General features: G+C 37.1%; 1 protein-coding gene across 1 annotated transcript; it reads left to right on the top strand.

The window, feature by feature from the left end:
• The first annotated feature begins 6 nt into the window (after positions 1 to 6).
• CUNH8orf22 (chromosome unknown C8orf22 homolog) lies at positions 7 to 3,219 on the top strand. The gene is made up of 4 exons (XM_017727442.1): positions 7 to 88; positions 1,048 to 1,137; positions 1,223 to 1,322; positions 1,751 to 3,219. The coding sequence occupies exons 1-4, from the start codon at positions 34 to 36 to the stop codon at positions 1,761 to 1,763; spliced, it is 258 nt and encodes an 85-aa protein (XP_017582931.1). The 5' UTR covers positions 7 to 33; the 3' UTR covers positions 1,764 to 3,219.
• Positions 3,220 to 15,038: the final 11,819 nt, after the last annotated feature.

Consider the following 15,038-nt stretch of genomic DNA (forward strand, 5'->3'; position numbering starts at 1 on the left):
GGAGCCAGCCGCAGTCCCCGTGGTGTCGCTGCTATGCCCTCCGTCCCCTCCGCCGGCTGCCTCCTGGCCAAGAACCAGTACTACAGAAGTGAGTGCTCGGCGCGGCCGGGAGCTGCGTGTTGACCCCAGACACACCCCCCGCCCTTCTCTCCCCTCTTCCCTTCTCTCTGCCTGGGGAGCGACTCTGGAGGGAGGCTGAGCCCCCCGAGCCTCTCCCGAGAAACTGTCCGGGTTGTTGGCACTCAGGAAAAGTGTCAGAATGTGTTTCAGGTGATGTCTGGATGAGCTGGGGGCAAAGACTTGTCTTTAGTAGTTTTTAATTTCTTGGAGAGTTTTTCCTATCATGGAACTTCACTTTTAATGAGTGCCTGCTTCTGGTTATTCATCTACCTTTTCTCTTTTTTTTTTTTTTTTTACTCTATTTAAAATTATTAGAGTTATCCTATATATGCATATACATGTATGTTTGGTTATAAAATGTGACCTAGAAAAAGTGCTAGCCTAGCAAGCCATGATTCCTACCTGTACTTCCTATTTATTTTGCAAGTTTAGACACAATACAAAATCAATTCACATTTCTGTTTCTAACTATGTGAAATAATCATTGCTTTGAGAGTATATGTGGTGTATTAGGACTCCTAGCTCCAGGATGGACACTAGTGCAAGTGTAGTATTTAGTTGTGTCTCAGGGGAAAGTATTGCAATTGGGGTGTTGTGGACTTGAATGTTCAAGGATGTACTTGCTTGTCTTGATAGCAGTGTTGCCATGATATTAAGTTTTGTCACTGATTTCAGTGAAAGTTATGCGGATGGATCTCAGTATGCTTTTAAGGGAAGAGTAAGCAGAGTGAGAGAGAAACTGATATAAAAGTTCTTATAAAAAGGACTGAGTAGAACAGGGTATATAGTATAGAAGTTACACTCTGTAGCTCAGTGAAATTGTTTCCTCTGAGATATGAGCATGTCTGAAAATCTCCTGACATATAGTGCACTCTCTCAAAGCTTTTTTTTCTTTTCGTTACGTGTGTCTCTGTTTTCCACAAACAGCAAGACTGAGCTCAGAATCCAGTGTTTCTTCCAGCTCCTCCTGCTCTTCAGATGCTGTGAACATCACAGACCAGGACAAAGCATTGCATGGTATTGTTCCCTTCTTTGAAACAGTTTTCAGTTTTTCCTGTTATTCACCCAGTATCTAATGCTGTGGGCTTTTCTCCTTTGGCAGGGTTACCTGAGTTAGTTGATAAATATTGGTGGATAAAAAGCTTCTTCCATAGTGAACCCTCTCCACCAGCTGTTGGCAGAAAAACACTCTCAGCAAGCAGGTGAGTTTTTTTACAACAGTGGGAATAACTTCCTTGCTAATTTTCCTTTTGGTAAAAGTGTTAGTAAACAAGTTATAATCAGCTAAAACCATCTGGTGGGTTGCAATGCTGTTTTGATGACTTAAGTAAAATACGTATCAAGTGTAAGGCTATAGTACCTTTCCATGTTTTCATTTTAACAAATGAACTCATATGCTACTTTGCATTATGCAGGTGTTAGTGCCTGTTGCTGTTTCACATCTATGGTGATGTTTATTTAATAATCTACCTATAGAACTTGCACACCCATTTATACAGTTTGGCCATTTTACATTATGTTAAAAAGCTGAACAGAATGCATTCAAAAATACTTAGGCAGATAAATAAATATCTTTGAGGTAAATACAATGAAGATTTTACTTATAACCTTTTTATATATATTTCTTCAGTACCAACAGTTGAAAAGGACAGCGTGATGGCTTTTCTTACTGAGATGCTACGTACAGACTTGTTTTTCCAAGAGGCTTGAGGTCTTCCTTGTGTCTGGGTTCAGCTGCAAGAAGAAAACAAAACCTTTAGGAGAGTGGAAAAGTGTATTTTCAAAATACTTGTCAGTAGCTAAAATGATATTGCTTAATGGACATATCCATGGCCTACCGTGTTCTTTCCAGATTTGCCATAATTTGAGATGTCTCTCTAATGGAAGTTTCCAGGATTAAACATCCTGATGACTTACTTGAATAATTAGAGAAAAGTGTCAGCAAAAATAAGGCATCATAGGTTTAGGAGGAAGATGTGTATTGAGTGACTTTGCAATAGGTGATTCAGTTAGGTTACCTTTAAGGTACCAGCTCTGTGGGCAGTCACAGTGATGTAAACAAGATTCAGATCTATAATCCAGAGTAGGATTGCTGTGTGGCACATGTCTTTCATCCAGTATTTGTGTACCAGTTACAGGGTGTAAGTTTACAAGAATCCTTGTCAACAGCATTGCTTTTGGAAAGCCCAATTAGATGAAGAAGCAATAATCAGTTTGGGTTCTTTGATCAAGCAGGGTGCATAGATCCCAACTTCAAATACCCAGGTACAACTTTCACTCCTACCTGTGTATGCTGGTATTTGAGGACAGAATAGAGGAGATACACAAGAAACCAGTAATCCTAATGGACACTGACCTCTTTCAAGGCGAAGAGCAACCTTAATCAGAGTTGATACTTAACTGCTAGTTCTTTTTAGATTTCTTCTGCCTGCTTTGTTGTGGCTTAAAGAGCTACTTGCTCCTAAGCGACTAATTCTATCAATATTCTGCTGTCAGATTAGTTATGGGCTAGATCTGACAAAGGATTCCACTCAAAGTAATCACATTATTGTTGTTATCCTTTCTCATGCTCTTAAAAGCTACTATAACATTGCAATGCTGAAGACTAAATGAAGCTAATTAGTATATAGATTGTTTATTCTATTGGGCATGACTGAAATGCATCAGGGATTATGGAAAATAACAAGTATTTGGCTGGATGATAACGTTTTTGATAAGTATCTATGCAACTTTTTGATGTGCTATCAATAAACGTGATGAATATTTTTCCGTCACTGGTTGAACTAACAATAGCAAACATTAATGTAGCCAACATATTTTTATTATAGATTAATGGTTGTCACGGTTATGCATAACTCCAAGGTGTATTAAGTGGCTGCTTCAGGAAGCTTATGGTCTTGGTGGAGACAATAAATGCATAGCAGATGACAACAGAAAAGAGCATAATTCTGAAAACATGATTTCAAGGGTCTTTAAATTGACTTGTGTCTTACTTTACTGCTATTGTATAGTTTCATCTTTGTCCTTTCTCTAAGTGTACAGAATGACTCTTTTTATACTAAGATTTTTTTATTAATAAAGATTTAATCATGACTTGTTTTTGGCCTCCAAAACCAAGCTGGCGTTCCATGTTGCCTGTGGTGCAATTGGTGTGTTGGTTTGGGTTTCATTTTTTAAATATGTATTTATTTTCCTGTTGTTTTTTTTGGCGTGTGTGCATCACATTCTTCCTTTAATGACTTCAAGGTCTGATGTGAGTTAAAAAAGGAGTGCAAGCTACGAAAAAGCCCTTAACACCTTTTTCTATAAGATCATGTTTTAAAGGAAGAGAAAAAGACAACATGATATTTGCAAGTTGTGATTGTGACTCTCTTTGAAGGTGCTTGAAATCACAGAATAAAGAGATGCTGTAGGCCTATAATTATTATACATGTGAAATACCAGATTCAGGAAACACTGTGGAAAAGAAGTGACAAGTTTCCATATTACTCATTGAGCTTAAGCTGCTTCTGTCCTTATAGAGCCAAAAAAGCAGGGTGCAGAACAGGCTTAAAGAGCTGATAAGCTTTTAAGACCCACAAAAAACCCTCCAAACCAAAACACAGTTATTTTTCAGGGAGTGGTGAGGGGATGAAGGCTGCATATTGTTTGCTTTCATCTGCTTAGGCTCTATGAATGACTTGTTTTTGCAATGGCATCAATGTGACAGAAACCTCTGCTCTAGAGAGGTGTCCTCATGCCATCCACATCCTCTTTTACTGTGATCAGCTCAGCATTTGGGCAGCATCCCTGTCAACTCATAATGATTTGTGCCAGTTCTTCAAAGTATGCAATGAACCAGCTCCATTAATTAATAGCCAATGTTGCTATTACAAACTCCTGAGAGGATTTGGGTAAATGGGAGATGAAAATGCTTGCAAATAAAGGGCTGCATTTTGTCACATCTCAGTAATAGGGAAATGTTAGTTTTCTTGATTTAAATGCCAATACAATGTACTTTTGAGAGGAGGGAAAAGCCAAAATTTAATTGATTTTAAAAGAAGCTGAAATAAATAGAAAGGGGAAGCTATATTGTATGTTTAAATGCAGCTTAGAATAAGGAAAACAGGAAAATAGTATGATTTCATATGCCAATCCAGCCAAGACAGGTACAAATGTTTGATCAATGATTAATTTTAATAGAAAAAAAGCGCTTTTTTGCTGTTAGAAGGTCTATAGGTAGAGATCTATTTTAAGTTAATCTGTATATTGTTATCCATAACAAAAAAAGTAAGTATTAGAAAAAAGTAAGTATTAGAAAGAAGAATTGTGCCAGCATGTAAATACTAGGTTAGATCCAACTATCATGACCAAATTAGGAATGGAGAGCTGGCCTTGAGAAAGATTTTTTTTTTTCTTTACCTCAAGCACACATATAGCAATGATACTTAATAACAGACCTCCATTTCTTTCCTGAAAGGGAATTTAAGTTGTAGTGTCCTGGTCCTACTAGTACCCTATTTGAAAGGCAAAATAGAAGAAAATTCTTGTACCATTTGTTTTGGTTCAAGAAGGATGAAGTCTGCCCGTTCTGCATGTTTAGTGAGAGAAATTCATAATAATTGATTTTTTTCCCCCAGTTGTTGCTATTTGAAAGAAATACTGTAAAGTTACATTTCTTTCCTAGAGTTTTCTTTCCTATATGTGAAATAAGCAATACTGCATATTGTGGATGGACAATAGTGAGGATTAACTCTAAAGACTGTAGCTATCACAGTGAAATGGGATTTTTTTTTAATATACACTTGCTTTTTCTGCAGAAGCAAGAATGATAAATGGACCCAGGTAAATATAACAGGTTTTCAATATAAGAATAAAGAGCAAATCTAACAGCAAGTAAAACTCATTTTGAGTTGTTAGGAGTAAGTATTATCCTTGTAATTTTTTTGTTAGGGTCAGTTCTCTTTGTGGTATTACAACATTCAGATACGTTAAAATAATTGTAAATTCCCTCTTTTTTTTTTTTTTTTTCCTTTCATGATCTTAACTAATAGTGCATTATTTCTTCTTGAAAGCAGACTGTCTGTTACTGTCACTTCTCAACTCTTCTATGAAGGAAAACCCAAGCAGGGTTTACTCAGACATTTCTACCAGGATTAATATGGTTTGCAAAACATTTCTCGGGTTATTGCACTTGCAGCTGGTGACTGAAAATTTTGACCATGACCGTGTTCAATGCCCTGGCTGACTCTTCATTGATGGAAGGATTCTGTCAGATTTCTTTTGTCATGCACTCTGTCATATGCCATTTTAAGCTGTTCTGGCAGTAGCAGATGTGAAATATACTGTTTGTAATCACTGGAAGATAGGTTTTTGTAATAGAAAGAGGCTATCACTACTAAGGAAGAGAACTGGATCAGTGTTTTGGGAGGAAGTTGTGGAAAAGCATATTTTTTCCTTTTTTTCTACTTCCATCCCTCAGAAACTGCGGAGAAAGAAGTTGCTGTTTCCCAGCCCTATGACAAAAGAGAAGATTCAGCTCCCACTTAGAGTACTTGATGGTATGTTCAGAGACAATCTATTGACTTTTTCTCAAAAATAAAATTATAAAAGTGCTTGTAGTCAAAATGACAGAACATGATCTGGACAGAGATATAATGTTAGAACAGCTCATAAAAGGAATAAAAAAGGGCTTGTACACTTGAAAAGTTGCTTTTCTCAGCTATGTCAACCACCGTGTCTCCTTCAAACTCAACCATCTTTGGCATTAACAAAATTAATTTTCATTTGTACCTGTAACACAGACGTCATAATCTCACTTTACTTGTTTAGCTGAGGTAACACCACTGGGTGCAAGATAAAACTGTTTGTCAGTTTGTAGAGGACAACCAAGGTACAGCTTGATGTCAGTCACTCCATGGGGATCATCTCCAGGATGGACTGAAGCTTGGCTATCCAGGAGAAATGCAGTGATACTGGAAATAACCTTCTAAAAAGATACTCAGATTTTCCTTTCCTTTTTTCCCTTTCCTTTTTCCCTTGGCCTTTGCCTTTCCCTTTCCCTCTTCCTCTCCCTTTCCCTTTCCCTCTTCCCCTTTATGCAACAAGGTAAAAATCCTGACTTTGAAGTAGTCAGGGATGGAAAGTCTGTAAAATACCCTAAAAGTAAAGTAAAATTTTCTGTGGTTGATCACCTTCACCTTTAAAGATCTTCACCTCTGGTACCAACTTGAATTTCTCTATGAACAGCAGTTCAGGGGTTAGTCAGGAATGCATGACCTAAATAAAAAGTAAAGTTTTAAAGTGATTCCACCTTCTCTTCAAGGATCTTTCCAAAGAGGTTGCATCATTTTGTTTAATATCCAGCTACACTGACTTCAAGAAGTATTTCAGCACAGTAGGAGTGGATCAATAGGTGGAAGCAGCTGGAGATGTGCTTTTTGCTTCTGTGAGTCAAAGATAAAAGCCAAGCTCCCAGACTAGGTTTTGGACTCTGTAGTTTACAGATGACTGCTAAGTGAGCCAAATGAGAAGGAAAAAGGTGATGGTGAAGTATTGACATGGCATCAAAATATTGGCCAGTTTGAAATCTTGGATCCTGAAGTACTGCTCAATTCATTTTTAAATGGAATTTAATGAGTAAATTCCTTAATATCTCAAATAATAATATGTTTAAAGAGTTTTACTCATTGCAAGTAACTACTTGTATGAAATAACACCAGAATTCACATTTTTGAGATTTAATTTAAAAATTATTTTCAAGCTTCTCTTTGATAAAATGTATTGTGCAATTTTTTTGGTTTAATTCCATTATTACCTTGTATAGAGAGTATAGCTTCTTCATCTTGGGAAAAGGCCACTTTACATTTTGAATAAAGTTTTGGAACCTATGATATGTGCGTACATTAAACCTAGTTTGGACATCATATATCTTTCTAAGAGCCTATAAAATTCATGTTTCATTGTTTCATAACAGTGCAGAAATGAAAGGAAAATACTAGGGGTAAAATAAATACATGATGAAATAAGTTCCTTTAAATAGGTATTTTCCCAAAATATTTGAATCAAGTCAATTTAATGCTGTCATTACTCCAGCTCTGACACACTGTATGTTTAAGTCCAGATGAAATCTGGAATCAGCGTAGCATCACACTGACAGGATGTGTCATTTCTCCATGACAGTAGCAGATTAAGTGGAGTAGTGAATGTAAAAGGCAAGGTAACTGCATGTTGTATGTAGTAATACCTTCGTATTCTGTCGCAATAAAATGCCCGCCTGCAAAATACAAAATCGATTTGTGAAAAAGACAAGCCAAAACAAAACACTGCACCAAAAACCCCTCCTTCTTCACATTTTGTGCTTTCCAGGAACATATTTTTCTTGATGAAGTATTATTTCCTTTGTATTTCTTTCTAATGTGATTGCAAAAGACTGACAAACTGAAATGCATTTTACAAATAGATTGTTGCTTCCACTGCTAGTTCTACTTGGTGTTATAATTATTGTCCTACTTTAATATTTTGCCATTATTGTTTGATGAATTTAGTGCGGAAGTTGTTTTTGTGTGTGTCTGTCACTGTACTGTCAATTTAACTATCTTTTGGTCTGGAGGGGGCACCTTTACAGTATAAACCCTTTTAAAACACCTACTCACCACTAAAATAGAGCTCCAGTAACTAAGCCGGGCAGCTCAGACCTTCTGAGATAAATGTGCATAGGCTGTGACTCTCTCATGTTAGGACTGACTTTTATTCTGCATTTTTACAATTTATCACTGGATATTAATAATAATGAACGACATCAACTGCTAGGCATTATAAAATTATGTAAGGCCTTTATGGCTCATTTTGTAAATGGATGTCCCTTCACTTCTCTTTGGACATTAAAGCATCTGCAGCATTTGAAAATGCACAGAAATCAAAAGTGCTTTTTGTAATAAACAAACGTACACTCATAGATGATGGATTTGAAATAAAAAAAACTCCAAACAACACAAAGGATCACAAGGTGGATGGCAGTGATAGTCATTCACACCTACCTAAAATCCTAATTATATGTAAGGATCATTATGGCTCAAAGACTCACAGAGTTTAAATTGTTATCAATGCTCATTCACTCTCTCGTCTCCCTGTGTTTTTCTCCGCACTAATTAAAAAAAGAATACATAACAAACAATACAAGACCAAGCATCCTTTTAGCACCTACACAGAAATAGGAAAATGAGAGAGAAAGGACAGCCTGGGCAGACAGCAGTCCTTTTAAGCCTAGAATGGATCAGCCTATCTTTAGGACATACATCTTTCTGTCCCTGGTTAAGGAAAAACAAAAGCCAACCCCCTCCCCCTCCCCTTCCCCCAAACCCAAAAGTATTTTGCTGTGGCCAAGAAATAACCTAGGCCATATTAAAAGCTCAGAAAGAGCAGGCACTTGTATCATTTATACTGAGCCAGCTCTAAAGAAGGAAAATGGATTGAAAGAAACCACAGTGTGGCTGTAAAACAGGGGGCAGAACTGCAGCACAATCTTTTACCTCAATAAAACCTTGACTTTTAGGCTGAAAAATAGCATGCCTGAAATATGTTGACAGGATATGTTCCTGTGACGGCTAGTAAGAATTTTGTTTTAAGACTTCTTTTATGGGCTAATCTTCTCAGAAATTGCTTCCCTTATCGGAATGTTGTCCTGTCCCTCCCTCACCCCTGCCTCCCCAGTTTTATGCACATGTTACAGTGAAGTGGATGAAGTCTTTATGGGGCACATGTTGATGGGCTATAACCAAGCAGAAGCTCCTTGAGACATACCCCATGCGTGTATTTAATTCAAAATGTTGTGAGCTTCAGGGCAAACATAATTTTTAAAAAATATGTAGTATTTCAGTGAAAGAACAGAAAATATATGTCAGACATTTTGACTGCTCATAACAATGACTGCTACCAGATGTAGTGTGAGAAATAACCTGAATTGAACATTAACCTGCAACACCAGAGAGAGCAAGAATTTACTAATCTCTGAGAAAGCAACATTAAATGCTGCAGTAGATTGCGTATGGGGGCTAAATTCTCTCTTCCTTCTGCTAAAGAACACTAACAGTGATGTCTCTAATTAGACCAGAACCATCGGATACGCAGGCTGGGAGTAGGAAAGGAGGATGAATAAACCAAACCCTAACTGGCTGCAGCAGATTGTCAGAAAGAAAATCTGCAGGTTTATCTGGGGTCCAGACCTAACATGACAAATATCTTGGCACAGAACCAGTGGGGATTTTTCATTTTTTTACAGTAAAATGGTCAGGTAGATTTATTTATTTATTTATTTAGTTATTTATTTAATTAATTATTAAGTCTGATGAACATTTTAGCTGTAGGGACTGGAATCTCTAATGAGCTGAAAATTCTTGGGCAAATGGATGCTGAGAAATTCCTGAGAATTTATATCTGAAACACAGTGTCCTGGGTTGCAGTGTATTCTATTACCATCCCCATCAGCTGTTGAAATCAGGTGGGGCAGTGTTTCCTTGCCTCCTCCCCCCAGACTATCTTTCTGTTAATTGCCCATCATTGTCCTGCCGCCTGACTCAGAGATAACTCCCTCCAGACTATCTTCTGTTAATGAGCCTAATCAGCACTTGGCCTCGTGACTCATTACCCCATTGTGAGATGCTCCACCCAGAGGGAGGAACCAAGCATTCCATCGTGGATATAATCTGAGGCTGAACACCAGAGACAATCCTTCTACTGGATTTCCAGAGAACAGGAGCTACACAGCCACCACTGGACCTTCTGAGGAAGAGCAGACCCTCTTTCTACAGGATCACTGCTTCAGAGGACTGCAGTCAACATTCTACCAGACTGCTACAACAGGGAGTCAGGTTGTATCTTGACTCTGTCAGTTTGAACCAGTGTTCTCTTATTTTTTTTTCCCCTTTTCTTTAATTTCCACATTAAATTGTTATTCTGACTTGGTGCCTCCCACTGGTTTGTTTTCAAACTAGTACACACAGCTATACATATTATTATTGTTTTGATACATGTTAGTTTAAAATAATCAAATTTATTAACTGAAGTTAATTTTTATTTATATAATTTTCAGTCTGAAGAATGACTATGCATTGTATGGAAGATTATAAATAAGGACATAATTTTAGTAGGATATCAGCTATTTTGGTATCCATTTAGTTGATGAGAAGGATGCACTTTCAGCGTGAAGAGGCAAAGGACAATTTTATGGTGTCTTTTCAGGATTGAAAAGACGACACCTGAAAGTAAATTTCAGTTCATAAACCTCAGTCTCATTTCCCTGATGTGGAGGAGTGACCTAGAAAGGGCATTGCTTATGTTTTTCAGTGTACTACAAATACAGGACAAGGAGTTCATCTTGCATAGCTCCTTATTTCCAAGAAATCCAAGCACCTCTAGTCTTACATAAGTCACCCAGGACAATACAGCTTAAGTTTCTGTGGTAAGACTTGCTTAACACAGTTCTATAATTAGTTAGAAAGTCAATTCAACATTTATTTCAAGTGTATGAGGGAGAAGCAACTTCATGAATAGGTAATAGAGAAGGCATTCATTGTCTGAATGCATTAGTTTAAAAAAGTGTTCTTAAATTACTCTCTTATTGAAAGCATGAACTTGAAGATCCTAGATTATTCCATTTGCAAGTCAACACATTATGTGCATTACACTTGTATTAAATTATTATGCCTCAGCTAAATAAAGGCCCTCAGCCCTGGTGTTTCACTTTTATGAGCCTCCTACATCAATGGGAGTGAAGGAGAGAAAGAATTCCTTGTACTTTCAGTGCTATTGAACCACAGTTTTTTGGGTCATCTCAAAGAGTAGGCACAATTTGAGCAGTAAAAGCATAAACAAAATTTCTTTTGAGAATTTTCTTTTGAGACTTGCCGAGATTTTCTTTATTATTGCCTAAATATTCCTTCTTTCTGACAAAACATGAAATGACGACACAAAGAGTTCTCAACTTGAGGGGCAGTGTGGAGCTGTTTCATGAATTGTGGTTTAAAAAAATCAACAGAATGAAAGACTTGCAGTCAGTATTTAAAGATGGAAAGTCAGAAATTTTTGAGAAGGTGTCTTGGGGAACAGAGAAGGTTGGATAAAAACACTCTGCCTTTAGCTTTCTTCTTTTTACAGTTCTCTGCAAATTCAAGTGACTGTTTGTTATCAATTAATTGTTTTCCACATTTTAACTGTTATACTCTTGCCAGTCAAGCCTCTGGCTGGATAGGAATGGGAGTACTTAACATTAGTGATTTCTGACACATGGGGTCTAAAAGTTGGATTTAAAACAATAGGTATAGCTTTTTTCTTTCAGTATCAGGTAAAATGTTGTTGAAAAACCTATATAAATATAAAGCATCAATGCTATATATCTTACGAAATGCAAACCCCAGTATTTCTGGAGATGATTTAGAAATTTTATACACATACATACTTGTCGTGGTTTAAACCCAACCAGGCCCCATGCAGACGCTTGCTCACTCCCCCAACCAGCAGGACTGGGGAGAGAATGGGAAGGGTAAAAAGTAGAAAACTCATGGATTGAGGTAAAGGAAGTTTAATAGGGAAAGCAAAAGCTGTGCACAAGCAAAGTAATACAAGGAATTAACCCACTGCTTCCCATGGGCGGGCAGGCAGGTGTTCAGCCATGTCCAGGAAATCAGGGCCCCATCACACATAATGCAGACTTGAGAAGACAAAACCCTTCCCTCCAAACTCTCCAGCTGCATTTACTGGGCATGATGTCATATGGTCTGGAATATCCCTTTGGTAGGTTTGGGTCACCTGTACTCTCTGTCTCTTCCCCACTTCCCATGCACACCCACTTTCCTCACCATCATGGCAGCATGAAAATCAGAAAAGGCCTTGGCTCTGTGTAAACCCTGCTGACCAATAACAAACACATCTCTGTATTATCAACCCCATGTTCAGCACAAATCCAAAACAAAGCCCCATACCAGCCACTGTGAAGAAAGTTAACTGTACCCCAGCCAAAACCAGCACAATACTCTATAATGCTCCTTAAAGCTTATAGAATGTATTTATTGAACTACAGCCCCTCCTAAAATTATCAACACAGTGTTTAGCATTTCCACAGAAACTCTTATTAGCATATACTAACTTTTTCGGCTGTGTAATCGTCAAACTGCATTAACGTTTTTTCTTTCATATAAAATGGGTGATAGAGCAATCTATTTAATTTTGTAGTTCCTCCTCTTCAGTCTCATATCACAGAATCCCAGAATATGTTGAGTTGGAACGGATCCACAAGGGTCATCGACTCCAACTCCCAGCCCTGCACAGCACCATCCCCAAGAGTTACACCATGTTCCTGAGAGTATTGTCCAAATGCTTCTTGAACTGTTCCAGGCTGGTGGTGGATATCAAACCACCAAAGTACCATCAATGATGCCTTTGTCAGGGCCTGTACTAGAAAAGTTTGTCATCAAGGACTCTGTGTAACAGTGTTTGCATTTCTGCAGGGAAAATTGCTTCTGAACATAATATATTCTTATACAGCAGCTTCCTTTTTCCTAGCAGATTGCTACATTTTTGCAAAAAAAAGCACTTTCATGCATATTTTGTGTGCACACATAAATTTAGATACTGTCATACATTCTCTATTTTAAAATTATTTTTATTTTTTGAAATATAACAGTAATATTAAACCCAGTAATTTTATACTCATTATAATGCTTATGCAAGCACTAAAATATTATTTAATTGGAGCTGAGCTTCAGACTGAAATAAAACTTTACATTGTACAATTTCCCATGTGGCTTATCTTTCAGGCACCACAGTTAATGACAACTTTCACAACAGCTTCTGCTAAGCTAGCTGAAAATATACAAAATTTATCTTCTCTATTACTGATAAGGTGATATAATAAAATAATTGTGTGGGTGAAATTTCCTAGCCTGCCTTATGGTCCTCACATACCCACTGGATTCAGAATCATGCATCCAAACTCATTTTAGGCTGCTCTTCTACCAGAGGCATGTTGCTTCAGGTTTTAAAGATTGACTAAGCAGGCTTATGCATATGTCATCCTCCTTTCATATCTATCTAATCCCTTGTGGCTGAGGGATCCATCAACAAATGAAATGACGCCTCAGTAAATCAAATTAGTCAGCAAGTCCAGAGATGTTGTCAGTATTATGCATGATTGCTAAGACATGCACTGTACACTGTAGTAAAATCTGCAGTGCTACCTCCAGAACTAGCAATGATCTTAAGTCATAAGATCATAATTTGGAAAACTGCTATCTGTGTCAGAGTAATTAACACCAGCTCTGCTGGCCCAAGATGTTTTCTAGTTCTCTTACCTGATGGTAATAGCCTGTGTCTAAAACCTCTCTGCTTTCCTCAAGATTTAATCTTATTTCCACTAAAATAATGATTATGATCATAGTAATAATGATACTACAGCCCTCACTTCTAGGCCACTTGAAGAGGCTGGCCCTGTAACAAATCATATTTCAGGAAAAACAAATCATCTTGGTGCAATTATGCATTTAAAGCAAGTTTTGAACTTTACATTTTTTGTCTTAAAGATACGTTTATTCTTGAGAATATAATTTGCCCTTACATTTACCAGGGACAGGTATGCCCTTCCTTCTTGTACAGTTCTCATATTTAGGACAATTCAGCAAGAAAAAAATCAACCAAGTTGCAAAGGTGCTGAATTTTGCTAGAAGTCTTTCATAATGGGAGTTACTTTTGTTGGTGGGTCTAGGACCCAAGGGTTTTATTCTGCTGGGTTTAAATGGATATTGGAAAAAGGATCAACAGGTAAAATGCACAAGTAGAATAGCAGTCCCTGGATTCACTGTTTGACATAGGGTACTCATGTGTATTTATTTTTAGTGGCGTTATATGTCATTACTTTTATCTTTTTATATATAGACCTTCTCCTTTTCCTTTTAGAATTAATGCAGTGTGGAAGTGGGCATTTTGTTTATTGAGCCCTTGTAATTCCATACATGGATTTTGGAGTGTGTATGCTTACAAATGCTGCAGGGATGACCAATTTTTATGAAAATACATCACTGAGGAGCCAGCATGCCAATTTCAAATACTGCAGGTGTTATAAATGGAAGTGAGAACAGCAGCTAATTTAAATAACTTCCCATTGCCAAGCCATCATCCACCCTAAGAGGATTCCAAAGCACATTTTGCCCTAGAAAAAATGATGTTGTTTTCTATTTTCCTATGAAGCTGAATTACAAATTACTTCTTCAGCATAGACCAGAGGGGAGAAAAGTAGATATGTGGGATATTGGTATCCAAACAATATTTTAGTAAAGAGACAGACAAAAAGTGTTTTATCAACAGCTGATTATGGTCACTCATTCACATTTTTTACCATACACTAGATACCAATAACATGCTCAGAGCTATGGAAAATGCAATTGCTGTCTACTTCTTAAGGCTAGGAGTCAGACAGCAAAGATACTAAGAAGGAAGTATATTTGTGAAATGTCTAGATTAAAAAAAAATAATTTGAATGGTTTTATTTTAATAGCTTATTTCTGTATTGTTTCAGTGGAAAATGCCACATAGCCTTTTAAAGCCAAAAAATGTTTTATAACATTTGCAGAAGGTGTCACTTCTAGTAATGTTATGCCCTCACTTGTCTTGATGAGCTGAATAATGTGATTTTTAGACAGCCATCTAAATTTTCCCAGATGAGATGATAGCTGTTCAAATTACTCAAGTTTCCACTCAGTATATGGTTTACAATTAATTTATCAATGATAATATAAACCAATTATATTTCTAGTTGGCCTTTAACAGATGAAAATATATACACAAATGTCTAACTTAGTCCATATTTCCTAATTATGTATGGGCTCATTCTTTTAAATGAGTGCAGTTTACGTGTCAAACTTCTGAGTTCCAGCCTGAAAGAGCATTGA

Source organism: Corvus brachyrhynchos, unplaced genomic scaffold, assembly GCF_000691975.1.
Source record: "Corvus brachyrhynchos isolate BGI_N302 unplaced genomic scaffold, ASM69197v1 scaffold60, whole genome shotgun sequence".
Lineage (NCBI taxonomy): Eukaryota > Metazoa > Chordata > Aves > Passeriformes > Corvidae > Corvus > Corvus brachyrhynchos.

Coding starts and splice junctions, on each gene's coding strand:
- CUNH8orf22 (XM_017727442.1), top strand. CDS start 34: ATGCCCTCCGTCCCCTCCGCCGGCTGCCTCCTGGCCAAGAACCAGTAC. Junction 89..1,047: donor CAAGAACCAGTACTACAGAA/GTGAGTGCTCGG, acceptor TTCCACAAACAG/CAAGACTGAGCTCAGAATCC. Junction 1,138..1,222: donor CCAGGACAAAGCATTGCATG/GTATTGTTCCCT, acceptor CTCCTTTGGCAG/GGTTACCTGAGTTAGTTGAT.